The sequence below is a fragment of the Brachyistius frenatus genome, unplaced genomic scaffold, assembly GCF_029030835.1.
Source record: "Brachyistius frenatus isolate BFR_SWC_R1_liver_20210118 unplaced genomic scaffold, ASM2903083v1 Contig_19, whole genome shotgun sequence".
NCBI classification, from domain to species: domain Eukaryota; kingdom Metazoa; phylum Chordata; class Actinopteri; family Embiotocidae; genus Brachyistius; species Brachyistius frenatus.
In genome coordinates, this window is record NW_027210618.1 from 5,763,017 (window position 1) to 5,789,798 (window position 26,782).

At 37.9% G+C, this 26,782-nt stretch overlaps 2 protein-coding genes across 5 annotated transcripts; both read left to right on the forward strand.

Annotated features, from left to right (window-relative positions):
* Positions 1-619: 619 nt before the first annotated feature.
* admb (adrenomedullin b) lies at positions 620-2,932 on the forward strand. Its single transcript, XM_069695114.1, has 3 exons — positions 620-720; positions 1,001-1,117; positions 1,508-2,932. The coding sequence occupies exons 1-3, from the start codon at positions 620-622 to the stop codon at positions 1,755-1,757; spliced, it is 468 nt and encodes a 155-aa protein (XP_069551215.1). The 3' UTR covers positions 1,758-2,932.
* A 2,801-nt stretch (positions 2,933-5,733) lies between these two features.
* Positions 5,734-24,866, forward strand: ampd3b (adenosine monophosphate deaminase 3b). 4 transcript variants are annotated; one of them, XM_069695461.1, is made up of 16 exons: positions 5,734-5,916; positions 9,288-9,356; positions 14,805-15,027; positions 15,174-15,351; positions 15,965-16,130; positions 18,192-18,411; positions 18,603-18,732; positions 18,983-19,177; positions 19,473-19,604; positions 21,001-21,164; positions 21,573-21,699; positions 21,918-22,081; positions 22,551-22,671; positions 23,230-23,403; positions 23,630-23,740; positions 24,426-24,866. In XM_069695461.1, the coding sequence occupies exons 2-16, from the start codon at positions 9,299-9,301 to the stop codon at positions 24,597-24,599; spliced, it is 2,337 nt and encodes a 778-aa protein (XP_069551562.1). In that variant the 5' UTR covers positions 5,734-5,916; positions 9,288-9,298; the 3' UTR covers positions 24,600-24,866. The 4 variants fall into 4 exon arrangements, with proteins under 4 accessions (XP_069551562.1, XP_069551563.1, XP_069551564.1 ...); XM_069695462.1 differs by lacking the exon at positions 5,734-5,916 and adding an exon at positions 9,063-9,068; XM_069695463.1 differs by lacking the exons at positions 5,734-5,916; positions 9,288-9,356 and adding an exon at positions 10,905-11,346.
* Positions 24,867-26,782: the final 1,916 nt, after the last annotated feature.

Here is a 26,782-nt window from a genome sequence, read left to right on the forward strand (position 1 = left end):
ACTTGATTACACTCTCTATATGCATGTTTTTGGTTTGCCTGTCTACATGTGGGGTGGACAGGGTTGACATGAACTGTCCTAGTCCCTCCCACTGGGTCTGGCATTCAGGTACAGCTCCCTCCCTCCTTGTATAAAACCTCTCATGTTAACAGTGTAAACTTCAGACTTCAACCCACTGTAAACACACTTGGATGTGCACCATAAATTCTGTACATCAAAATAAACCTTTAACAGAGAGGAAAGGTAAGGTAAGTGACTTTATCTATACCCTCAAATTGAAGTTTTTCTCTTTTCTTTTTGTTAAGATAAAATAATTGCTTAGGTATGACAGAATGTAAATGTATAGTCTATCAATTTTGGAAGACACTGTGAAGAACAAAAAGTAAATATTTGTATTCACTGATATTGCATGTACTGACATATGGATGGTTTTTCATTAATACTCATTTTGCAATTAACAAATCAGCACACTCTGGTTTTTTTCACCAGGCATCGATGCAGCTGCAAAAGCTATTCAATTGCAATTTTGTCTCATTAATTAAACAGTTGTGACAAACAAGGAGACCTGACCACCTCAATACCATTTTTGTATTTTCACCATCCACAGCTCTCAGCCAAAATGAGATTAGGCCTGCACACTGTCATCTGCTGCTGTATTTTTACCACAGTCCTGCCACTGGTAAAAGGTGCCACAGGAGACCCCAACAGCAGCCTGAAAAGGTGAGCTGCCTGGTAAACAAGCACTGTGAGAACATTGTGTTCATTCTCTTGTTTTTTTTTATTTTTTATTTTTTATTAAAGCCACTCAAAAGCCCAAAAGACATTCATGTCTGGCAATGTGTGTTTATAAATGAATACAAATGAAGAGAATATCTGAGTAAAGATTGGATAATTTCCGTTTTGCTATAGCTCTACGAATTTGATTCCATTCCAGTGTTACTGTGACCTTGAAAGTGTTATCAGCTCCTGCTCTCACAACCTCCTCTGTTGTCTGTGGCAGGTTTAGATTGAAGATAGACCTGCGGAACAGCTCAGTGACAGCCAATGAACAATTCCCAGATCTCCATTTTGGACCAAAGCAGGGCGGGCATGAAAAAGTGCTCTCACCTCCATCAAGGTAACCAAAAAAAATTGCACTTGAGCCCTAATTTATAGCTGACAGTGCAGAACAATGCACAAGAACTTCAGGTAAAGAGAATAGAAAGAAATTGGAATCAGTCGCAGCAGTTATATGGTGTGCCTCCTAATAACTTAGAACCCCTGAGGTCCTGTGTTATTTAAGTACATAAAAGCACTGCTAAAGCTGCCTAAATGTACACAATGTCAGAAAATATATTTTCAAAAAATTGAAGGATGGACGACCCATCCTCGACTGAGGATTAAGAAATTTACATGAATCTAGATATGTAAACAATCTTGATTTAAATGCTGTCAACATATTATGTGTTGCCATGTCTGATTTAACAACCCCGGAAAACAGTAAATCATAAATATTTTCCATTTTCAGCTTTGAACTAAATAGAAGACCCAAAAGGACACCGTCATCCGGCTGCGCCCTGGTCACATGTTTGTATCATGAACTAGTCGACCGACTGCTCCACATGAACAACCACCAGGTAAAAGAGCACGCCCCTGAGAAGAAGATGGGATTGAATGGCTACGGACGCAGACGCCGACGCTCATTCCTGGATGTCACTCAGATTGCCCTCCAGACAGGGAGACAAAGATGGAGCACTGAAGCTGGTCGGCAAGTTTAAAACAGGCATGAAAAGGCAAAGGAGAGTCCTTGTTGGGGTTCTCAGAAGATGAAGATAAGTCCCCTCAGAAGTTGTATTCCACAAATGTATTACTAGATATAGTGAAAGAACGGCTGCCACATCTGTACAGCCCGTCAAAGGAGGCCCAAATTGCTCTGCATGAAAGTGAGATTAAATAATACATAGAGACATTTGTGTGCACATGCTGGTTTTAGGGTTTCTGAGCAAGCGTGTGATTTAATAATTAATTCAAGTCAGACCTGTGGGACTTGACAAGAATGTCTGTCTCTTCCCCAGCTTCCAAAGTCAGCTTGGCAGCTAAGACAGGAGACAACTCCAAAGGATTTTCTCTAAAACACCCGTGAGCTGAGGAAGAACGGATTCAACATCAAGGGAGCCTTTTTCTACCAGAAGAAACTGACATTACTGGACCCCAAACTGCCAAATACAGGATTCTCACACAAGCAAGCTGAATGTGGTGAACTGCTCATTCAGTGCAATCTATACAATATGTTATAGGCCTAAATATAGTTAAAACACATAATTGCCAGCTTGTATTTAAAAATATATAAAGCTATCTTATGTTTAAACAATGACACATATTAAACATTTATTTTTTATGTTAACTTCAATGAAGTGTTTAATGCATCTAAACTGTGTAAATAATATTTTTTGTCCTGTAATTTTTGTATGTGCATTAATTATAAATAACATTATTGTGTTGATTATGTTTTTTTTGGAACTCAATCATATTAGAGATGTGTCACAGACATTCTTTAGGATGCTGAAAGTCAGGCAAAGCAGATCAAAAGCAAATGGGTCATGTTGTTTGAGTCTGGACTCTGTTGTTTTGTGATGTAGAGCCTTTTCCTGTTGTGATGAGCTGATAAGTGTTGTGCTGCCATCTAGCTTTACAGTAGGTGACATGAAACACACATAGGTTGTGCCATTTAATAATCAAAGCATTTTGGTAATGTTAAATGTTTCATCTTGAAAGGCTTGGTTTTGATGTTTGCCTGTTTCAATATTTGAACGTAATAAATCGCGATTTACTTACAATTCAGTTGAAATTACTTGAAATGGCATTACTTCACCGGATTTATGTCTTGTGGCAAATGGCAGGAATTGTAATGATTTTCAGCTGCTTGTGATGACTTTGTTTCAGAAATAAATGATGAATGAAAAAAACAAATTAACTTAAAGAAACATTTGTTGTTTGGAGAGGCATTTGTGTGTGATTGTTGCGAGGCTCTTAAGCAACACAGTGCATTGGCCTTGCCATTTTATGATGCTCTGTCTAGTTTAATATGATTAAATTCTGAGCTACATTAAGTCCAAAATATGTGACCCACATGTGACATTCCATTCTAAAAATAACACTTTATCAGCTGCACCGTCTCTGAAAAACACACGGACTAAAATTAAATTTGTGTTTCTTGCGTCAACATGTTCCTAGAATTGTGTAATCCCAAAAGTTCAGCAAAATTAATGTGTTGGCAAAGACACCCCAAATTTTGCTTAATTGAGAAAAAGGAGCAGAGTGTTTCTCTGCACATCACCCTTACAATGGAATTTCACCTCCATTTTCAATCAATCAATCAATCAATCAATCAATCAATCAATCAATCAATCAATCAATCAATCAATCAAACAATCAAACAATCAATCACTCAAAATGTATTTGTCTAGCCCAAATTTAAAACACAACAAAGGTTGCCCAAAGTGCTGCACATAGACAAACAGTCATGCATTTGAAAAGACAGGATTAATAAGAATAAGTAAAATCAAGACAAACTAACACAAATCACACAAAAGTACCAAGTATAGATTGAAGCAGATAGGCCAGTGAAAATAAACGACTTTTGAACATTGGTAAAGTAGATGACAACCTAATATGAAGGGGAAGGTTGTTCCAGAGCTTCGGAGCAGCAACAGAGAAGGCACGGTCGGCCCGGGTTGTCATTTTTGTTCTGGGAACAACAACAAATTGTTGGTCGTGAGACCTGAGTGAGCAGTGTATATGTCAGCTGATAAGTACCAAGAAACTGCAAAGCAGAAATTAGTAAATTTGGAAACAGAGTCACCATTATACAGTTTGTCCACCAGAGAGCAGTGACAGGTCAGCCATTCAACTGAAAAATGTACAGCTGAGTAGCTATCTATATCTTATAATAATTATAAAATGATTTGTTCATGTTAAGAGTTTGTCTTTAAAAAAAATACTGCTAGCGAATACATGATTACCATACATTTTCAACTCTTGTCTTATAATTACAACTGAAAGGGTGAGATTTTTTTTTTCCCCACTTGTCTGCTGTAACATCTGCATGACACTGATATCACAGAGGAATCCCTGCTGTGTTTTATATGGCAATGCTTTGCTTTGAAATCAGCACATGAACAATGACGTACACCTAAGCAGTAAATCTTAAACTGATCACATCACAGTGTAATGCAAATGTTTCTTTTTGTGCCTTCATTCGACAGCCAGCGGAAAGCAAAGGTCAACGTTGGGGCTACAGACTGCATGTATATAATGCTTTTACTATAAGGCCACAACTTTTTTCTGCAGATGCAATTAGTCTCTTAAGCTAAATTTTAATTGATCAATGTCTCAAAAATACCATATAAAATGTTACTAATGTTAAATCTTCAAGAAATATTGTGGTGAAAAATTAGGAGGTTTATAGAATGGAAATTCAGCTCCAGCCATCCAGGGACAATGAGTTGGTCCTTATGGAAAATGTTCCTTTGTTCTCACAGGTATGAATGTCTGAGATAGGCTTTACCATCTTAAAAATACAGTTTCATTTACACTTGGTAACTTTGCCAAAGTTATTAATCACAATTTTTTTGTCACTGCTTCAGCATTTACATTTTTATTTGAAATTCAAACACTTCGTCAAACATTGGGAAAACAATATTTTAACCGTGCTGACTAATTTACAGTCTACGAGTACATCACACCATTTGAATCCATAGGTCGACCCTATTACTGCCCTACTAACTACAATGAATCATCACTGATGTAGGGGTCATCTGGGGTTGTATTCATAAAGCGTCCTAGTATTAAGAATTACATCAAGGGGCAAAAAATATAAGAACGAATTATGACATTTTCTAAGAATTTCCCCTTAAAGTTAGGAGTAGATCCTTGTAAATATAAAAGTTATTCACAAAGCATCTTAGCCCTTGAGAAAGCTCCTAAGGTGAAAAACGTTTGGGAGCAGATAGGAGGACTTTTAAGAGGCTTAAGAATTTCTTAAGCAGTGGAGAAAATCACAGCATGCGGTCGGTTAAATAATTATATTAATTATTAAAATATTCCTCAAGTTTTGACTGACAGTGAGTTAATCAATTGCAAAAATTATATTATATATATATATATATATAATTCTTTATAGAATTTTTATAGAATTTTATATATATAGAGTTGCTGTGAGATGTTGTCTAAATCATTCCTACGCTAAGACTCCTTGCTCGAATTTTTAGGAGCTCTCTGAGAGGATTCTGAGAGGAATGTTTTTGATTATGGCCCCTTGTGTTTTGAGTTTTTCAACATCAAAAATCCTGGCATAGGCGACCCAGCCACGGCGAATCAGATTTTGACCTCTATCACAGTAAACTTCAACTATAACATTTTCTGCCCTCACTTTTTACATGGATTGGGGAAACCCAATTCACCCCAAGAAAGAAGTCACTCGCCCTATTTTAGACATGCATTCTACTTATCTGTAAATACTCTGAGACACAGAACTACATGCCCATTTTTTGTCCAATCATAGGACAAAGGAGACAGCAATATGCCAGCCTGATGAACTACATGTACATCCTGTATAAACAAAGAGGGGTGTGGTCTAAACAATAGTTTCCATGTTCTTGAAAAAGTGAGAGGTAAGAGTTGGTACTAATACGAGCTTCCTTCAGCATTTCCTCTATTGCGAGGGCTACACTTTTGCAGATCACTTCCTGAAACTCCTTTTAAGGGTTGTAACTTCATGGATTTAAATTGTTCACCCTTTACACTTGAGACTGGCAGTGGAAGAGTAAACCAGCTGTGTGTCTGCAAGAGGCTGCACTAACAAGACTTCTGTCCTATGACACTTGAGGGTCTCTACAGCCCCAAGAGGTTTTAACATTGTGCACAACTCTGCAAACAGTAAGTAAATTGCTGTCAACGCGGTTCTCTGTGCTTGAATTTCTTTCTTTTTTTTAAATCACTTTTTCTAGATTTAACTTTATGCTATTCTCTTTATAATCACTTCCTGTATTTGTTCTACTTCCTGCCCTACTTTGCATGGTGGTATCTGTTTACAGCTGCAATTTACCTACGAAGTCAATACAGATCACATATTCTAGAGTAAAGATGCACATTCATAGAAACTGCTTTTCTGTCCAGCTTGTTTTGCAGTTTCACATGCATCTACAGGTATTAGAATAGAGGAATTCAAATATTGTAAGTTGTAAGTTGTAGTTTTTTGGACATAGTCAAAGACATTTTTTTCACTGTATAAAACTGAGGAGTCACAGTTTTGAGCAGTGGTTAAAACTACTGTCTCACACCCAGAAGTTTAGGGTTTTCTATTCGGAGCCGCTGCTCTTTCTGTCCGTGTTTGTACTGCATATTCTATTCATGCTGGAATGGGTGTGTTCTTGCTCTTGTTTCCTTGTGCCCAAAGACAAGCCAGGTCAGGTACACCAGAGACTAAATATTTCCCACAGGTGTGAATAGGAGTGTCTCGGGTAACTTGTACACTGTTTAACATGCAATGAACAACATGTGCTGGAAAACTGAACCGCAAGTCTGCGATGCAAACCTTTTCTTGTGAAGATAAATGACGTGGAAATGACTTTATAAACAATCAGATGGATCATATTCATGTTGTTTTACTTGTTTGTAGCATTAAACTGCTGGCCAACACTTTCTGTATGGTTTAACAAATGTAATAACAACAGTTAATTTATGCACCTAACGCATTTGGTTATGTTTAAGCAGACAGGAATTGTGGTAGAAAAAAAAAAAATTGCAAGCTAAAACATTTACTCATCTGTTTCCCCAAAAAACACTTCTGCCATCACTCTTTTGCACTACCAGACTACAGTTTATACTTGTGTCTGCTTGTTGAACTATTTGGTTGCAGCTAAAACTTTGTTTACATTTTATGAGTCACCTAGCCTCTTTGTTTCTTTCAAGTGGAGTATTTACAGGCGAGCTTAACTCTCCAGGATCTTTGCAACGTTGCATGTGATGTGGGTCTTGTAGGTGCTTGCATCAAATGTCATGGCAATCCATCTAGTATTTCTCAAGAGATTTCAGTATAAGACACAAACATTGTGTCATTGTGGTGTTGGAGGAAAAGTCAGGGGCTCTGTTATCTCTTTGACCATACTTAGTTCACACTTCCTCTAATGTACAACTGTATATCGTCATTCTTATAGTGCCAAACATGGACGAACCAAGAAGCATCTTAGAATGACACTAGTAAAAAATAAGCACAAGAAATGGCCTTATACTGAGCTGAACAGTTCAAGTTACGATTATAATATACAGTAGAATTTTTTTATTTAAATAAGTTCAGGCAGCCATAATTTTGGTTGTTATATAAGCAATGTTTGGCCATTTGTCATATTTCAAAACATTAAAAGAGTGGCTAATTGCATGATCATAGATATTTACTCGATTTACTGCTGCCCTATTGGCTGGAGAAGTCAACACAGAAAGTGATGGTATTATCACTCCCTGTGCTCTCTGCAAATGACATCTATAATTGGATATATTATCTAGATAATGACATCCAATGCATTCATCTTTGCATTTAGAATGGCATTAAAATGCATTTAGCATCTAGATCACACTTGCAGTTTTTTTTTATTCTCAACAATTGTCGCTGCATTTTACCATGTCAAAGGAAGCCATGTTTCTGTATGGGCTCTAATGCAACAAGCTGACTTACTTAAATTAACCCAGGAGAGGTAGAGATAGGTGGGCCATTTTTTTCTTACTGATGTGGTCCTGCTGTACAGATTGCAATCATACCTAGCCAATTACAAATCAAACTTGACCACCTTACGATCCAGCTGATCGAATCCTAATTGGTTGTGTGTGCATTTGCAACTTGTATTAACATTTGTTTTTCCTTTCCCGGATAAACTCTTCAGATTTTCTGAACATTAACAACAGGTATAAATGGAGTCCTCATGTTTACAATACATTTCTCAGGCATTCATTTGTCAGATTGATTAATTGATTCATATCCAAACTGGGACAGACAGCTATTGTAAGACGATACAACTTTTAGGCACAAGATAAAGTCCACGATAACACCTTCAAAACCCTCATGCTACCTCAGCTGCCATTGTTGTGTTAATTTAAAAAAAAAAAAAAATGCATTTAAATTTATTTTTATATCCAAATATAAACAAACTTGTTCACATTAATGTTTTGAGTACGCTGATCCTGTACGTCAGTGCAGAGCCTTTAGATATGCAAACGAGCAGATATGCAAAAGTGCTCAATGGTTCAACCTTGTGCTGTGGGTACATTTGGCTTTGGACAGAAACAAACAAACAAAAAAATGATATTCCAAGACCACCACAGCATTTAATGTACTTGTAAAACTTTTTGAACAGGCTGCCAGGTTTGTCTTCTACTTCTACTTTCTGGTTTCATAAATCACCACGAATCACAGGGACATTACACTGCCTTTCACACATCTGAGACCACATTGATCCTTGGTCCAGATCGAAAATCACTATACTTAGACAAGTCAAACCTAGACTATCATAAACTGTGTAGATCAGATCTCAAAGTCATTTCCCTTAACCTTCCCCTGAAGCACCCAGTCAGAAGCTACGAATCAGAAGCTAACTTCATACTTTAGTTGTTACGATAACAGCTGACACGTTAGTTTTTAATAGTTGTAACACATACTGTCATAGAAGCATCACAGATTCAAATAATAACACCTAGACATATCATAACACTACAGACTGAACTGCATCAGCAGCAAAGTCTAAACAATAACCGCACAGCCACAGTGTCACCTATCAGAGTGGGCAGAGCAGCTGCAGCTCTGCTCACAACAAGAAGCTGGATACTGTCGGATATCGGCCTTTTAAAATGAATGAGCACTAAATGCATCACAACGTGGACATTGTCTCTAATATAATATCTAATATCTGCAGAGTGTTTCCTTTATAGCCTGTTATAGCTGGAATGGACCAACACAATACTGTTCATTAGGGCCAGAGCAGCTGATAGCACACAGACACATGGCTCAGAGTGAATGGCAAAGGAGAGCGTATTGCAAGGTAACGCGAAAAATATCGTGAGAGATTGTTAAAACATGTTACTTGGGCACGCCAAAGTATTACGCAATAAGTACTGGGTCACACGGGGAGGGTCATATATTTTCTGACTTGATACTGTCGTTACACTCTAAACTAATCAGACTTCACCTCTGAGTTACCGTAGCACCACTGAACTAAAGAATAGCAGTCTGTAGTTAATTAAAACTTTGTTTCTTCTAGGTCAAATCAAAATGAAGAGAAGGGACACGCCCCTTTCTAAGCAGCAGTCGACATCATGCTTTGGTAAAGGTAAGTACAGTAAATACTCCCATGTAGGACAAACACAGTGTTGTGGAAATTATGTATTTCCAGTGAGAAATGAACAGATAAACAATGATACAAAGAACTGTCTTTTGTAAATGAAATAAAACAAGATAATATAAGAATATCACTATAAAAATATTAAAGAACCATGACTCACAAATCAAAGAATTACAGAGTCAGTATAGCTCACCTGAAAGGACAGACTCGTGAGTCTGACCCCATATACAGATACAGTCACACATTTATAACCGAAAACATGTCGTCAAAAACATAGAACAGGGAGATCTTCGACCGTGATAATGTTTTGTTTCCCACTTCACTAGACATAGCTGAGCAAGCTTCTCACGCACAAATAAAATGTGCTTCAGGTCTGCTGGAAAGTTACACAATCATTGTAGCACACAGGTTACTATATATATATATATATATATATACACATATATATATATATATAAGGTAATGATTAATTTTGCTGTTACACACAGCATCCCAAGCACAGATGCATTGTAGTACAGAACAACAGTTTCTGTTCTGATTAAAGGCACATTTATTAAAATGCAATTACAACACAGTTCATCACACATGTTGATACACAAATCCACCTCTCTCAGTGGGACTGGACAAGGATTTAACTGTATAACTCCACCTAATCTTTTTGTTCCACTTATTACAGTGCTAAACTCATCTCTTGGCAACACGATATGAAGACAAACAATGACTTTGCCCTTTTTTCATCAAATTAGTACAAGCAAAAAGATGCACAGGTGCAATTCTAAATCACATGCATTGTCTGCTGCCAGCTGCAACTGTAGCTGTTTAGGCTTGCAGGCAAGAACAATGAAACAGTAAATGAGGCTGTAAATTTGGCTCACTGTACTGTATACACTCCTGGCAGCTCAAAGCAAGAGCAGTGATCAAAGGAGGAAGTATGACAGAACTGCACCTAAAGCCTGGGGCAGTAGCTGTGTCGACATATGATTCTGCAACAACCACATGAACAGGATCAAGCGGTTTTGCACTGAACTCTAATTTCATTACCAAGTGACAGCCAATCTGCAGCTTATATGTTATTTTTTTCTCAGTGAGAAAACAGGCATTACTATTTTCTTTTAATTCTACGCATACCTTTGAGTTTTCCAGTTTGAACCAATGTGTTTATACATATTTTGCTGTCGGTTGAGTAATGACCTTTACTTCCACTGCCCCCTGTTTAGGCTTTGCCATACACATGCAAGCATGAATGACCCCCATTAGAAGCATAATTAGGCATTTACTGAGCTGGGTTTCTGTTAATCCTGTATAAAATTAAATTAGTTAAGTTTCTCATTCATGAATTCTTGCCAGCTCTCAGCAGTAAACATTGTTACTGTATATGACAATGTTTACTGCTGAAAGCATGGTGAATTGTTTTCAGATGTCCATGCAAATATGTATTTTCATATTCGTAATCTTATCAAGGGAGGAACTGTTTTCTATTCCTTAATAATGTATTCTTGAAAAAAAAAACAATTCAAATAATAATAATAATAATAACATGTTTGTTCCCTCCTTATTGCTCCATTTCACAAATCGCATGTTAGCTGCCAGTTGTGACACACCAGCTTGGATCAGCATGTTACCATGACGCTCTGAACACCCTAAAATAGAGATAGAGAAGGACACTCAAGACAACAACAACCAGCAGCTGCATTATACATACAGGCAGTGGACCACAGAAACAGCACAAGAGACATCATAGAAAGATAGAGACACCAGACCTGAGGAGAGTCGTAACAGTTTTAAGAGGTTTCAGCGACACTTAGAAGTGTTCCGTGAGACCTGACATTGAGTGCTAGTGCCAGACATATGAAAACAGTGGAGCCGGAGCTAAAAGCTAGAAGGTCTATAAGAGACAGAAGCAGACACATGAAAGCTGAAGAACTTGATTTAACAGGTAGAAACTGAGAGCCAAACATGGCCCAAATCACAACAGAAGGTAAGAAGCTACTTCTGCTCATTATAAAACTGTAAAGTGACACTAAGATGCGATGTGATGACAGCTACGAATTGTACAGAGGTTTATTTAATGGCTACTGTCATAGGGAAAAATGCAGTGGGATTTGCTTTCTGATATATCATGTTTTACCAGCTTTTAGCCATCAAAACGACAGCTAAAACAGGGATTATTGTGAAATATTGAGATCTGTTACTGATGTATATTGTGATTTTAGATATCATATTGCAAAATAAAGAGGAGCAAAACATAGAAATTGTATTACCAATGATAATAGACATTCCCAGCATAAGCAGACTGCCCTGTGCATGTCACCTTTCTATAGTTGGGAGATATAGGTCAAGGTCACCCAAGAGGCTGCTCAGCTGTTCCAGTAGAGAGAGTATACATGTGCATGTGCTGGGAGGTTTCCTGAAAATGATAGCTTCCAAACTGTAATAGCCAAGGAACAGGCTGCAAAGTGTGCCAGTGTTAAAAGTGTTAAAGGTGTCATCTGCAAAGGCGCCAAGATTACAAAAAGTTTTTAAACAGATAGAGTTGCATGTAAACTCATTTGGATGCTGTCAACAGCTGAGAGGTTGGTTATGTGATACAGTGGTACGGCATATCTTGTCTTGAGCTTTTTGATTAAAAAAACTCCACGTGGATTGACTCTGGAATTGCCCAAGTTACATACACCGAACCATTGATAATTATTAGTGATAATGATGACATGGTGATCAGAATAGCCAAACAACTTAACCACTGATGGGATGATGGATAGCAACAGTAGTTTCACACCAGAGGGATTTGGCAAGCAGGCAAAGCTATTTAAACAAAACAACTGTGCTGTCTTTCATCTCATCTGATCAAAATACACATTCACAGGGTTTTAGTTTAAAAATAGCACCAGAGCTACTGCCACGGGTGTGTGAGAGAGTCGGGTCAATACAAATAAACATAACTTTTCCCATCAAAAAGTCTGGAGAACCAAAATGATGGAATGCTCATAGCTGCAGTTCCAAAACCAGCAGAGGGTCAGCCGTTTCCTTTCCATTTACAGTAAAAGCTAGAAAAATCACAATCCTGTCAATCATCAGGGTGCATAAACAAACAGCCAACTGTGGAAGCAAGATCTTTAAAAAAACATTTTTTTTCCATGTTTGACATACTGTTGTCAGTGTTGTGTGGTCTTCCAAAGGATGACCCCTTCTCCCCAGCAGATGAGGTCACACTACCAGTCTAGGACACTCAGGCCAGTAATTAAATGTGTTTACTGTAACTTACCTGACATTTTACCAAACTGTTTAGCAAGAACTGAAACATGAGTCAGCAATTTCAGACATGTTTACTGGTGTCAGTTTAGATGAGGTACTGCCAAACACCCAACACTTTAAACTCATTCATAGTTCTGAAGTTCATCTTCCTGGTATTACAATTTATTGCCTTCTCTAACATAATATTATCTCTTCTTTATGTGCTGCCATATTTCATCATATTTATGAAGTGAAATGTTACATGTCAGCAACTTACTCTAATTCTAAAATCACTACAAGCAAAATGTACTTCAATAACTACTACTGATGACTGCTGTGAGCACAATATCAAAACAGAAGAAGCATGCAATTTCTGTTATTTGATCCTTTATCCAGCACTGACTGTATGCGTATATGAAATAAAGCTCCCTGCCCAAAATCGTCTCTTATTACTGATATCATTGCGTAGTACACAGCAGATTTCTGGAGTGAAATATCCTGGAGTTAAACAAAGAGTTTGATTTTGGGAGTTTATTTTCTAAGTTAGACTAAAACTTGTGTTCAGGGAGACACTTTGGTGGGGTAATATTTTGGAGTTCATTCGCTGAGCATTGAGGAGCATGATTCAACACTACTCCCAGTGTTAACTGAGCAGCTTTGTTGCTGTATCAGCATTTCCCAGGATTCCTTAGTTATGTCTTTGTAACTTTTCAGAATAAAGCAACCAAATTAAATCTAAGTGATGGGCTGAAGTTATATTTCAGCCCATCACTTAGATTTATATATAATATTTTTGTTAAAACGTGATGTCTATTAATATTTCAATGAATACATAATGATAAATAAAATGGGGCTATCATTCAAAACCATAAGTGTACAAGGTAAGAATGCAATATATATATCAATCACAGTCACAACAAAACATTGGTCAGATTGCAACTTGTCACACATAGGTTTCATGCAGCATCAATTGTTGAACACTGCATCCAATAGTTGAATATAAAATTGTAACCATTATGTTATCTTGTCAGTCTTACCTAAAACCTTTATAGTGTGATGAAATTTCAACTCCAAGAAAAGAGTTACTTTCATTCTGCCTGAGAGTGTATTCGATGATCTCACATGTACACGTGTGACCAGGTGATAATATCGAGAGGGGCCAGAATAAACTGGAACCGAGACTGATGTAGACCAAGATGCGAGCTTTATTACTTTATACAAAATAAAACATATCTCCAGTTGACTGGATAATCCAACTAAAACACAGGGAAAGATGAAGGGGTTGAAATACCTGTTTAATACAACAACAACAAAATCAAATTAACCATAAATGAACAACCAAAGAAATAAAGAATGCGAGTTGAAACTGCACTGACAGGGAGACTGGTGGAAAGTAAGGTATACAACAAATAAACACCACTGCAAAACAAACTAATTGGAGCCAAAACAAACTATTTCACAGCACTACAATATGCTGAAACTTAAAAGAACTCAAACAAAACATGCATGAAGACTGCCACCATTTTGTTCTCCCTGGCAGAAATGAAACAACAAACGGCCCAAACAATTTTGTATTTAAAACCAACTAAAACCTAACAAATGGTGGGAAAAAAAAGAACGGTGGCTGGCTTCTCAGAAGTGTCTGGTAAAAGAACTAAAGAAACAAACAAAAAAATTAATATACAAAAGAAACTTTACAACCACATTTTAAAAACAAAAGCAAATACCTTCCAGGCCTGAAACAAAGCCCTTCCCCTCAGTTGGAAGCATGCAGGTGCCTGGAGACTACTTATAAAAAAGAGGCCAAGTTAATATGTTAAAAAGACAATTGATTAATACATCTTTTATTTTGTCTAAAAAACTAAAAGGCAGAGTGCATCTAGTAAAAGCATGTTTTTCAACAAACAATTTAAAACAAAGGGAGCCTACCAAAATCACCACAAAGGGAGGCTTGAGCTCAGATGTGCAGGAAAGAGGCCCAGGTGAGCTTCCTGTCTCCCTTTATAGCCTCTCCTCCCTTCCTCCCTGGGTCCTGGGTATCTGCCCGGCCACACAAGCAAAAATAATTGATTTGAAGAGAGAGTTTATTCCAAAGATGTGAATTTGCTGTGTAGGAATTATGACAAACTTTCTAAAAAAAAATAACTTTAACTGGGAAGAAAAAAAGAGACTCACTGAAACTCAAATCTTTCTCGACTTCTTTAGAAATGCCACGGCTTTTCCCCAGAATGTCAATGAGTGAGGTGGATGAGAGGGTGCGCCTGATAGCAGAGAAGGTGTACGCCTCTGCCCTGAAGGAGGAAGACACCAAGGATGCTTTGGCACTGTTTACGGTGGCGGAGGACTGTCCCATAGGTCTGCATGAAGACAGGGAGAGGGCGCTGCAAAGAGAGCTAGCTGAGCAGCAGTCTCAGGAGTCTGCTAAGAGGTAGGAAATGGACAAATGCTTTTCATAAAAGATGCCTCTCTTTATGGCCAGCCTTTGATCATAAATCACCAACCAACATCAAAATTGTTTTTTAAAGTGGAACTTAGGCAGGAGAGTAATACCTGTCCCTTCTTGTGTGTCACTAGGAAGAAGAACTTCATGTTGAAGCGTTCACAGTCAGTATCTTTGCAGATACCCATTGCCAGGGACAAGGCCCTGTCTGGGGTTCCACCGGTGCTCTCTCCAGCCTCACCTGATCCTGGTCTCCCTGATAGCTTCCTAGACTTCCAGAGAGTTACCATCAGTGGGGATTACTGTGCAGGGGTAAACAATATGAACGCTCCACATGTTAATGTACAACTACACATAATGTGAACAACAGTTGCAACACATCTCCCTGGAATCAAAATGGAACCATCCACTGATGAAGTAGTTGGACGAAAATAACAACCATTATCTCCTGATAACGAGACTGTCTGCAGCCATAGTAGAAAGAGGCCCAGTGAAAGTGCAGTTTTCAATTCACACCATACATCTAAATGGAGGATTGACTTTTAGATTTGTACCATTAAGGGGGTAAGAAAACACTTTGGCTGATGAGTGTCATCAGAAGAGATGCTCCAAAGTTCCTCTTCTGTACACTAACCACTGTCAGAAAACACTGAGAGTTTGTTGAAATCTACTGTCAACAGCCAGTGTTGCTGAAGCGCTGCTATGCTGAGGTGCCTTTCAGCTGACAACACCAGAGGGAGCATGCAATTTACTGTGTACCATGATTTAAAATGAGTATTGCAATTGTTAAAGGGTATGTTAGGTCAGACTTTGTTTTTGCCATGCTGATAAAAGACATTTACAAAAGTCTTATATTAATAACTACATGTAACCACTTGAAATGACAGCTTTGTAACGGTTGAAAACATCTCCATGTTGTATGCAGATCACAGTTGAGGATTATGAGCAAGCAGCCAAGAGTGTCCTTACAGCACTGTTCATCCGAGAGAAGTACTCCAAGCTGGCCTATCACCGCTTCAACAGGACCACCGCCTGTTTCCTACGCAACGCTGAAAATGAGAAGTGGAAGGAGGAGGATGAGGTCTTACCAGGTCAGGGCATTTACAAAACTTCCCCTTTTTTCTCAATGCAAAAACTGTACCGGTTAATACTCCTGCAAAGTGTATATTTTGCAATCTAATCTTTAACCCTTGTGAACACTAAAGGTTATGTGCTTTCATGCTAAACCTGAACAAGTGCAGCTCAACTAACCGTGATTATACTCTCAGATGTACGAGTTCAATCCAAAAGCGGCTCCACACATTTCCACATAAAAAAAAAATTAAATAAATGTAAACTGTAACAAAAGTGCCTAACTAAAGCAATTGAAACAACTACTGCAATAATATTTTGTCAAAGATTTAGCACACATAAATATTCTCATGTTTAATTAATAATAATCTCCACTGTAGGTTTATATGTGTAGTGCACAGTAATGCTTCTGCTTCTCAGTTAGATCCCCCTCGCAAATCAAGTTCTCCATTCAAACCCGGGGTATTGCGTAGCTTTGGATGTGCGGGTCTAAAATGATTACCTTTGTAAGAGCGTTTTTAACTGCCGCCACCCCTCACAGAGTTTTCTACATGCTCTATACCTGATATCATAAATTAATTACAGTTTCTGTGGCCAGCCTCTTTGTAATGTAAAGCCATTGGGTATTGTGGGTTGCCAGTTCTGATTGCATGTTTATGTTCAGCCAGTCTGGCATTCAGTTTATGTTTTGTTCTTCCAATGTAGAAGCAGCCAGTAAACAACATACGATGTATTGGAGTTTATAAATGACTTTCTATTATACTTTAGGCCTGATGTTATCTCAGTAAAGCAGTTGGTATTCGTCATATTACAGCAATGATTACAATTTCCACACTTGTGGTTACCTATTCTTGTGGTCAACCAAGTTTTCTGTTGCATAGGTTCAATATGGGTTTTTTACTAGTTTGTCATTCAGGGTTGGGAAGCTTCTGAAGCAGATGATGAGGGTAGCTGGAAGTACTTCTCGAAGAAATCTGTCATTTTTCAATATGTCCCAGTTTTTTGTGATGATTACTTTGATTCTGTTTGCTTCACTGCTGCATTGTGTTACAAAATACACTCGATCTGAGCACTGTGGTTGCTTTTGCTTGTGTGCCAGTCACTGTTCTATAGTGACCCATTTTGCTTTATTATAAGCTGTTAATGGGCAGCACAGTGGTGCAGTGGTTAGCAGCAAAAATGTTCTGTGTTTGAATCCCGGCCTGGGCCTTTCTGTGTGGAGTTTGCATGTTCTCTCTACTCCAGCTTCCTCCCACCATCCAAAGACATGCATCTCAGGTTAATTGGTGATTCTACAAATTGCCCTTAGGTGTGCGGTAGGGTGTAAGGTATTGATGTCTGTTGATTTTCTGAATATGGAAGTATGTAGGATGCTGTTGTCATCTTTAGAAATCTTTAAATCAAGAAAATTAATTTCAATTAAATAAAACTCTAGACTGAGCTTCAAGTTACTATTAGTGTTGTTTAAATATGAGTGGAACTGAAGAAGTTCTGCCTCTGTCCCAGACCACAGTAGAAGAATGTCATTTATGTATCTGCCCCACCATATAATCTTATCTAGATAAGCATTTATGTGCGAATACACACACTGTTCTTCCCAAAGACCCATAAACACATTATAATAATTAGGTGCAAAACATGCTCCAATTGCTGTATCTGTTTTCTGTTTATAAAATTGATTCTGAAACAGGAAGACATTATTATCTAAAGTCCATTCTGCAAGATAAAGGCAGCAGTAATCTGTTCTGGTTGTCTCTTTTTCAAGAAATGGGATAAAGCCTCTCGTCCCTCCTTATGATCAACATTGGTTTATAGTGATTATACATGTCACTAAAAATGATACATAGACATGTGTTTTTTTTTTTTACTGTGATTGAATATCCATGACTGATTAAAGGCTTTTTAATTAATCACCCTCTTGAGTTCCTCAGATTTGTTCAAGTTTTCAATTAAAAAATTATACCATTGCAAGATATTGATTATAATACACAATTATTAAATCTTTCATGATATTTGTTTGTGTCAATAACTCCTATTGCAAAGAATCCTCATATCTTGTTTTATTGACCTTGTTTATCTAGATATATGGCCTTTTCCTCATGAAGGAGAGGACCCATACTCCATGGAGGGTATTCCTGAGGATCTCAACTATGAGCTGCAGATGAAGGATGGCATCGTTCATGTTTATGACAATGCAGAGGCCCTGAAACAACAGCAACCACACAGTCTGCCTTACCCTGACCTAGAGACATTTGCGATAGACCTGAGTCATGTACTAGCAATGATAGCTGACGGCCCAACGTAAGTATACAATTGATACAATAAACATCTTACAGAGTTGTTTTTTTTATATGTCACCAGATAGTGTAAATAATTTCCCGTCCCGAACTCTGTGTGTGTCTGTGTGTGTGTTTTGGGGGACGGGTTACCATACAGGGCAGTCTAAAATGGCATTTGTTACATTTTCCAACGTGAAATGTTTTGCCTCCCAGGAAAACCTACTGTCACAGACGGTTGAACTTCTTGGCCTCCAAATTCTACCTTCATGAAATGATGAATGAAATGGCAGAGCTAAAAGAGCTGAAATGTGTTCCACACAGAGACTTCTACAACGTTAGAAAGGTTGGTTGGTATTTTCCCATTTAGTACAGTATGCAAACAATGAATAAGTAAAAATAATAAAAGGATCGCAGACAATGCATCTGCTGACACTGCTTTAACCTGAGACCTTGGGCTGTAGAGCTGTCACACTACAGTACAAGTTATACCTAACCTAAGTGCACTCTGTCTAAATAAACCCATGTTTATGGATGAATTGTAACATGTCCAATAGTCATGCACACTGTCATTGTTTGCTTTATGTCAAACACAGGTGGACACACATATACACGCCGCTGCTTGCATGAACCAGAAGCATCTGCTAAAATTTATAAAGGCCACATACCAGAAAGAGGCCGATCGCATTGTGTTGGATAAAGGCAGCCAGAAGATCACACTGAAGGAAGTCTTCAAAAACCTCAACATGGACCCTTACGACCTCACTGTCGACTCTCTGGACGTGCATGCTGTAAGAACAAATTAAAAGCTGAAACAGTGACATTACTGCCATAATATTAAGACACAACATCAAGTTTACCTTGTATCATTTCAAATAGACAATGTCCTTGAGGCAGCTCGATCGTGCTGCCTGGCAAACAATTTGTTGTTGCAAATAATTTGCCTGTTTGTTCTACCTTTTCATTGTCTGTGTTCCATGAAAGGACCTGTTAATTTGTAATCTGAAAATAACTAATATATGGAATAACAATGTTGTGATCATCACTATATAACATTTACCCTTTCACATAAAATTTCTCTTTTAGGGAAGACAAACATTTCATCGGTTTGACAAGTTCAACTCAAAATACAACCCTGTGGGGGCCAGCGAACTGCGAGAGATTTTCCTGAAATCAGACAACTACATCAAAGGAGAATACTTTGCACGTATCATCAAGGTAAAGTATGAGTTAAAGAACCAATATAACTCAAAGGCTCTGCACAACTGCTTTCATGTATTAGGTTAAATTAACGTTCTACTCAGTGGATGTAGCTTTGCTGGAATAATGTAAAGTCAACAAACTCAATGACTCAGAAAGGATACTAAAGAGGGACAGGGAGACAAGTACAGTCTCTTTCACTGGGGACATTTTAACACCAAATTAGAAAAAGCACAAGTAAATCATGAAAGCCATGACTGAATTCCATTGAGGTACTTTCACTTCAGGGTCCTAATGTGGGCTCACTCAATTATAGCTGAAAACTTTTTTCCAGGATCAAAGAATAAAATAAAAACAATCAAACAAACTAGTAAAAGATAAACAGTTCATCCATGAGTGCATCGAAAAAGGGACAGCAACTACAGATCTCTACAAATCAACACTGTGGTGGTCTTGTACTTTGTCTTTAAAGTAAAATCTCACCTCCAAACTAGGGTGTTTTGGTGTGTAATGGTTTATATTTGGTATATTTTGTGGAGATATACCAAAGATTTTAATCACAATCATTTTTATCATAAGTGGTTTCGGATAGGTTGTAGATAGGGATGAGACGAGTACTCGACTGAAATGAGAATCTAGTATGGACAATGTACTTTTGACAAGTACGAGTATCATCAATATCTGTGTTGATGAAGGCTTCTAACATACACTAGCTGTGTGCACACAGCTACACACAGAGCCCCGCCTCTCCCGCTCACAGAGTGTTGCAGCTCTGCTGAGACCATAGACTGTAGGCTGAGACATGCTCTGCCGGTCCAGTGTCTCCAGAATAATTTCTCACGAATCTCCTAGTTAATATCTGGTATTGACTCGTTTCAATCAGGTTTGTCTGAAATATCTTCAGCCAAATTACTCAGAGAACTTTGATCTTGCAGAGTCAAGTTACAGCTCGTGACTCTGCCTGCCGGTTTGTTTTCCTTTTTTTCCATTGGCTTGCTCCTACCTCATTAAGATATCTTCACTCAGTTGACTGCTTTCAGTGAGAATATAATGTAAGGCTGAATACATATTTCAATGCAGACTGTGTCTGCATAAATCACACAGCTTCCCACCGTCAGTTTATTTAATATAATAATAAAAGCAAACACAGACAGACAAACACACAAACACATTATTTGCTCAACAAAATACCAAGTAAAGTATATAATTATTTATATTTCATTTATTATACGACCAGCCTGAAATTTTTTCTCCCTGTAGCTCAATAATAACAATACAGTAAAAAAAACTATTTCTTATCAATTCATATGAATCTCAGGTTTAAATGGATAACTTCCAGTTACTTTCGATTACAAATGACATCTACTTTATCAAGAAACAACACTAACCTCCTGTGGTTTGTTGACCATTTCAGGAAGTGTCCAAGGACCTGGAAGAGAGTAAGTACCAGCACGCTGAGCCTCGTCTGTCAATTTACGGACGTTCTGCCAGCGAGTGGGAAAGCCTTGCAACCTGGTTCATCCAGCATGAGGTCCATTCACCCAACATGAGATGGATGATCCAAGTTCCCAGGATCTAGTAAGCATTCAATGAAAGCAGAAGCCATCTGTGAGATAAAGGAAACATGCTTTATGATAAGACAAAAAGGGGCCTCTCAGCACTAGAAGCCCTCAGTCCAATTAAACATGCCACTAAAACAACAACGCAGAATCCTCTTAGCTTTATAAGTAGACCATTTACATAACTGAGTGATTTTTAGTATAAACTGTCTGTCTGTTCCAAATTTACATTGTTGAAGTCATAGTCCTGAGCAGATCATTATTCTGTCCTGTCAGGATTGCCAAACTCAAGTTTTCATTAAGCTCACAATCAGGTTTGGAATAATCACATTACTCAACAGGCTGTTCTGAATAAGCAAACAAATGCTAAAATATTTGTGTTGCTTGTAAAAGAGGATGGGTTGACTTGGTTCCTTCTCTCTTGCAGTGACATCTTCAGGTCAAAGAAATTAGTACCACACTTTGCCAAGATGCTGGAGAACATTTTCCTCCCTCTCTTTGAGGCTACAGTCAACCCTCAAAAGCACAAAGCGACACATGTGTTCTTGAAATACGTAAGTACTTTATGAACAGTGGCATCTGTAACAAATTAGACTTTTAATGGGAAATCGCAGCCATATCCATAACTACCCAGAACATTTCTGCGATATTTAGTGACTGAACAGACGAGCAGTAAAAGATGTATCTACATCTTGCTGCACTGATAGAGAAACATGCATGGTTGCGTAATAATTATTTTTGCAGTTGTGCTCACATTATCTCTGTTGTGCAGGTGACGGGATTTGACAGCGTGGATGACGAATCCAAGCACAGTGACCACATGTTCTCTTACAAAAGCCCAAAGCCTGAGACATGGACCACAGATGACAACCCTCCCTACAGCTATTACCTGTTCTACATGTATGCCAACATCATGGTGCTCAACAACCTGCGCAAGTAAGTCCTGCCTCTTGTACATTAAAGCATTTTAGAAAATGCCAATCCAAAAACCTCTCAAAGTTAAGTCGCCTGCCAGATATAGAAAAGTCCTTCTTGGAATGTGCATGGCTTTAGGGCAAAAATTATTTCTTGTCTCTCGGGCAAACATGGGTGGGGAGTTGGCAGTATGTTGGTGGGGAGTGGGTGGTGAATAGAAAACAAGTCAATCACTGGCCTGACAAACACTGACACTGATTCTTCAACTGAAAGAAAAATACTAGTAATATTACTCAAATAGTCTCTTTGAACACCAATTGACTCCGTGATTCTCCCAATTACAGAGGGTTTAGGTCAACTGTTGTACCAGAGGTTCAAAACACACAATAACAAGTGATTAATTTGAATTTGAAACTTCAAGGAACTCATGTACTGTAATACTACATATTTTAGTAATGGCAGTACACAGAATAACTGTCTCTCTCTACAGGGAGCGAGGACTGAACACTTTCCAGTTTCGTCCCCACTGTGGTGAGGCTGGCTCCATCACCCACTTGGTCACTGCCTTCCTGACAGCTGACAACATCTCCCATGGACTCAACCTCAAGAAGGTGCAGCACTAATCGTCCCTATTGGTTTACTGCAATCAAAACATTGAATCCACAAAGGAGCACTTGAAATTCACATTCCAACTGAGCAGCAAGGAACACTTTGACATGCCACATGTAGCTCATGGCCAACATTATATCAGAAAAAGACAAACAATACTAAAACCTGTCACTCTACAGGAAAAATGCATTTAAAAGACAAAGGCAATATTCATTCAAATGTGGAAATACCCTCTCAGTTATAAACACACTTTTAAACATGACTCGCAGCTCTTAAATTGTCAGAGTTCATGCTGTTTCATACATATTACATAGTTATTCTGTTTATTCAAAACAAACTGCTGACAGAAACCCTCAAATCTATTACCACTAGCAATTATAAAGCATCCCTGAACTGGATATACCATAAGTTGAATCACATGTATGCTGTCATTAACTTGGCAGTACTTTGTGATATTTATATCAATGAAAGTTTTGCATATTATTCCTATGATCTACAGTAGTAAATTTTCTCAAATTAACATACAGCATTGCTGTGATGCGTCTACATGTCTTCCCTAGAGTCCAGTGTTGCAGTACCTGTACTACCTGGCCCAGGTCCCTATTGCCATGTCCCCACTGAGCAACAACAGCCTGTTCCTGCAATACTCCAAGAACCCTCTGCGAGAGTTTCTGCAGAAAGGCCTGTGTGTGTCTCTGTCCACCGATGATCCCATGCAGTTCCACTACACCAAGGTCGGAACCACAGAAACAAGAATGATCATGCTTATTTGCCTCTCCTGAGAATCACTTTAATCACGAATTACATCAAATATTAGAAGACATCTGCAAGTAACAAGATCTTACTTACAGTCAAATTACTTTCAATTGCTTTGTTGCTGAAAGTTGCTATGAAAATAAAACATGCCAGCCAATTATTTTCTTGATAAAACAATTGATAGTGTTTCTTCAAACATCTTAGGAGGCCTTGATGGAGGAGTATGCCATTGCAGCCCAGCTGTGGAAGCTGAGCACCTGTGATTTGTGTGAGATTGCAAGAAACAGTGTTCTGCAGAGCGGCCTCTCACATCAGGTAACGACAAACTCTTTTTGCTCACACTGTTGCATGAAGTGCTTTAATAACTAGAAACCTAGAGGACAGAGCAACACATTGTTTTACTGCCTTCTATTTACTCTGATGTAAAAATAATAATAATTAAACAATATTTCCACCGGGCAGTCCTGCTCATTGACCTTGAAAGATTTCCTTGGTAATCCAGCACAACCACGAATGTTAAAAGCATAGATTATTTTTAACATTGGACAAATATAAATAGCCTCGCAGTGTTTATCATATTGCCAATCCACAAAATGGCACAAATGAAATCTTGTGTAATGTTCTTAACATCAGTTACTTTTAAAATGAACTCGTTGGTCAACAAACGGTCAATCAACGTTTACTAAAGCTATACTCTTCAAATTGTCATTCAAATTAGTTGCTGTTGTCCTCACAACTGAGAAGCTGGACAAGGGAATGTTTGGTATATTTCCTTAGAAAACCATATGATATTAAAATAGTTGCAAATTTATCAATCTGCCAAATATTTACTCGAAGAAAATAGTCCTGTCTTCAAATAGTACATTTTCTCTGAGCTATCTCTCCTGTTAAAGTAACTTAACCGTACTTGTTCTGGACCAAAACCATGCAACTTGCTAAATTCATCAATAAATGTATGTGCAATATTCAGTGTAGATCTTTTTAACCCTCCTATCCACAGGAGAAGAAGCACTTCATTGGTCCGAACTACCTCCAAGATGGACCGGAGGGCAACGACATTCGGAGGACAAATGTGGCACAAATCCGCATGGCCTACCGTCACGAGACTCTGTGCAATGAACTCAGTTTTCTAGTGGATGCAAAGTCAGAGGTTGGCCTGAATCCAGCTGAGTGACTGACCACACCTGCACAAACTGCGCTTGGATATGTCCTTAGAAATAAAAAGGACATAGGCTAAACAGAACCTAAATATTTTTTATGAGTTTTTTTGATGAGTTTTTTTTTAAATGTTTCCGTACCCAGATTTGAAAAAAAAAAAAATGGGTGTTCACTGTTTTATGTTTATGCATGCCGGTGCTATTTTGGTCTACTTTATCGAGCATGATACAAACTTGACTTTTGGAAAATGTTAAATGTTGAATAAACAAGGCTGGATCAAAAAGTGCAAAGATTTCTCCAGTTGTGTGCACAGAACAGGGGGAACCCTCTTAAGTAAGTATTACAAGTTTTATCACTTGATCAACTTGTGAGTTGATCAACAAGTACGGTTAACCTGAGTTAGGCCACATTTTTATGATTACTGGTTACAACTCACAATGGTAGCAGTTTTTGATCCACCCTCATGGCAACTTTACCAATCACTGTGCCTCATTTTATAGATGTTTGCTTAGTTTTGAAGGGTTTTAATGGGATTGGATATGAGGCCATAGCCACATACACTGATTTAGAAATTAAATGTTCAGAAGTAGGGCATACAATTACTTTCATTGTGAAGGAGTTTATAATAAATACAAAGAGCTGATTGGTGGGTTTTTTTGTTTGTTTTTTATGTCAGTTCCATATATGCAATTTGCAAATGACTTTATCTGTAAATTAGGTGAGATGAAATATATGATGTAAGGTTTTTGTACTGATTTCATTCAACTATGTGGTTTAGACAGAAATGAATGAGAGGTCTGGCCAATATTCAGAGACAAGTAAGTGTGACAGACTCTTAGTGCAAGTTTTATATGAGCTGTGTGGTTCTTTGTCATTTCTCAGTTTTTCATACCTAAAATAAAGACTTCAGGACAGTCAAGAATGTTTTGGAAAAAATATTTTTAACATTGTTTCAGTCATCAGTTTATGTTTCATGTAAACTTGTCTGAAAGTGAAAAGAACTACTCATCAACTAAAAAGACAGGTAACACGTTATCTACGGTCTGCAGGCAACATGTAAAAGGAAATGTTTCAACTCCATCCACAAACGTCATCTTCAAACGTCATCAGTCTTTTTAATTATTCACCATTGGTGCTTCTTTAAAAAAAAGCAAGGAATGTTTCCATTATTTCAGTGTTCGGCCGAATTGGTATTCTATTAACACTAGATGAAACTGAATATTGTTCAATATTTAGGGGGGCACTAGGACAAGTGGGAAAAACTACAAAACTATTAATAATTACATAGTGTTACTTTAATTCCCAATGAACAAAAGGTGGTTAAATAATAAAATAATAATTTCCACATAGTTATGACATTTTGCCAAGTTTTGCTTAAAGTTGATTTTAGAGGCCAACCTAACACCAGTTTAAAAAAGTGATGTCTTTTTTCACTAACAGTTGATACTAACATTACGCTAGTGAGGGGCAGCATTAGCTAAGTTGCTAGAATTAAAAATACAAGAGCATTTTTCTTCTACCTTTTTAAAAACAATAATTAATTTACCAGACTTGAGGAAAATTACTTTCCAATCATTTGATTCCTAGTGTTTGAGTGAGCGAAGGGGTTGTCAGGAGAGTGTAAAGTAACCAAACCAGGTAATGAAGCACTTTTAATTTTTACTTTTAAGTACAGTGCATCTGGAAAGTATGCACAGCACTTCACTTTTCCAACATTTTGTTATGTTACAGCCTTATTCCAAAATGGATTAAATACATTTTCCCCCCTCAAAGTTCTACACACAATACCCCATAATGACAAAGTGAAAAAAGTTTGTTTAAAATTTTTGCAAATTTATTAAAAATAAAGAATGAAAATATAATGCGTACATAAGTATTCACAGCCTTTGCTCAATACTTTATTGAAGCACCTTTGGCAGAAATTACCGCCTCAAGTCTTTTTGAGTATGATGCTATAAGCTTGGCTCCTATTCTTGGGCAGTTTCTCCCGTTCTTCTTTGCAGGACCTCTCAAGCTCCATCAGGTTGGATGGGGAGCGTTGGTGCACAGTGATTTTCAGATCTCTCCAGAGATGTTTAATCGGGTTCAAGTCTGGGCTCTGGCTGGGCCTCTCAAAGACATTCACAGAGTTGTCCCGAAGACACTCCTTTGTTAACTTGGCTGTGTGCTTCGGGTCGTTGTCCTGTTGGAAGATGAACC

What these genes read in the sequence shown, in the direction of transcription:
- ampd3b (XM_069695461.1), top strand. Translation starts at nt 9,299, where the DNA reads ATGAAGAGAAGGGACACGCCCCTTTCTAAGCAGCAGTCGACATCATGC. An exon ending in GTGGGGATTACTGTGCAGGG is followed by an intron (nt 15,352 to 15,964) that starts GTAAACAATATG and finishes TGTTGTATGCAG; the next exon opens with ATCACAGTTGAGGATTATGA. An exon ending in ATCCAAGTTCCCAGGATCTA is followed by an intron (nt 21,165 to 21,572) that starts GTAAGCATTCAA and finishes TCTCTCTTGCAG; the next exon opens with TGACATCTTCAGGTCAAAGA.
- admb (XM_069695114.1), top strand. Translation starts at nt 620, where the DNA reads ATGAGATTAGGCCTGCACACTGTCATCTGCTGCTGTATTTTTACCACA. An exon ending in CCCAACAGCAGCCTGAAAAG is followed by an intron (nt 721 to 1,000) that starts GTGAGCTGCCTG and finishes TGTCTGTGGCAG; the next exon opens with GTTTAGATTGAAGATAGACC. An exon ending in GTGCTCTCACCTCCATCAAG is followed by an intron (nt 1,118 to 1,507) that starts GTAACCAAAAAA and finishes TTCCATTTTCAG; the next exon opens with CTTTGAACTAAATAGAAGAC.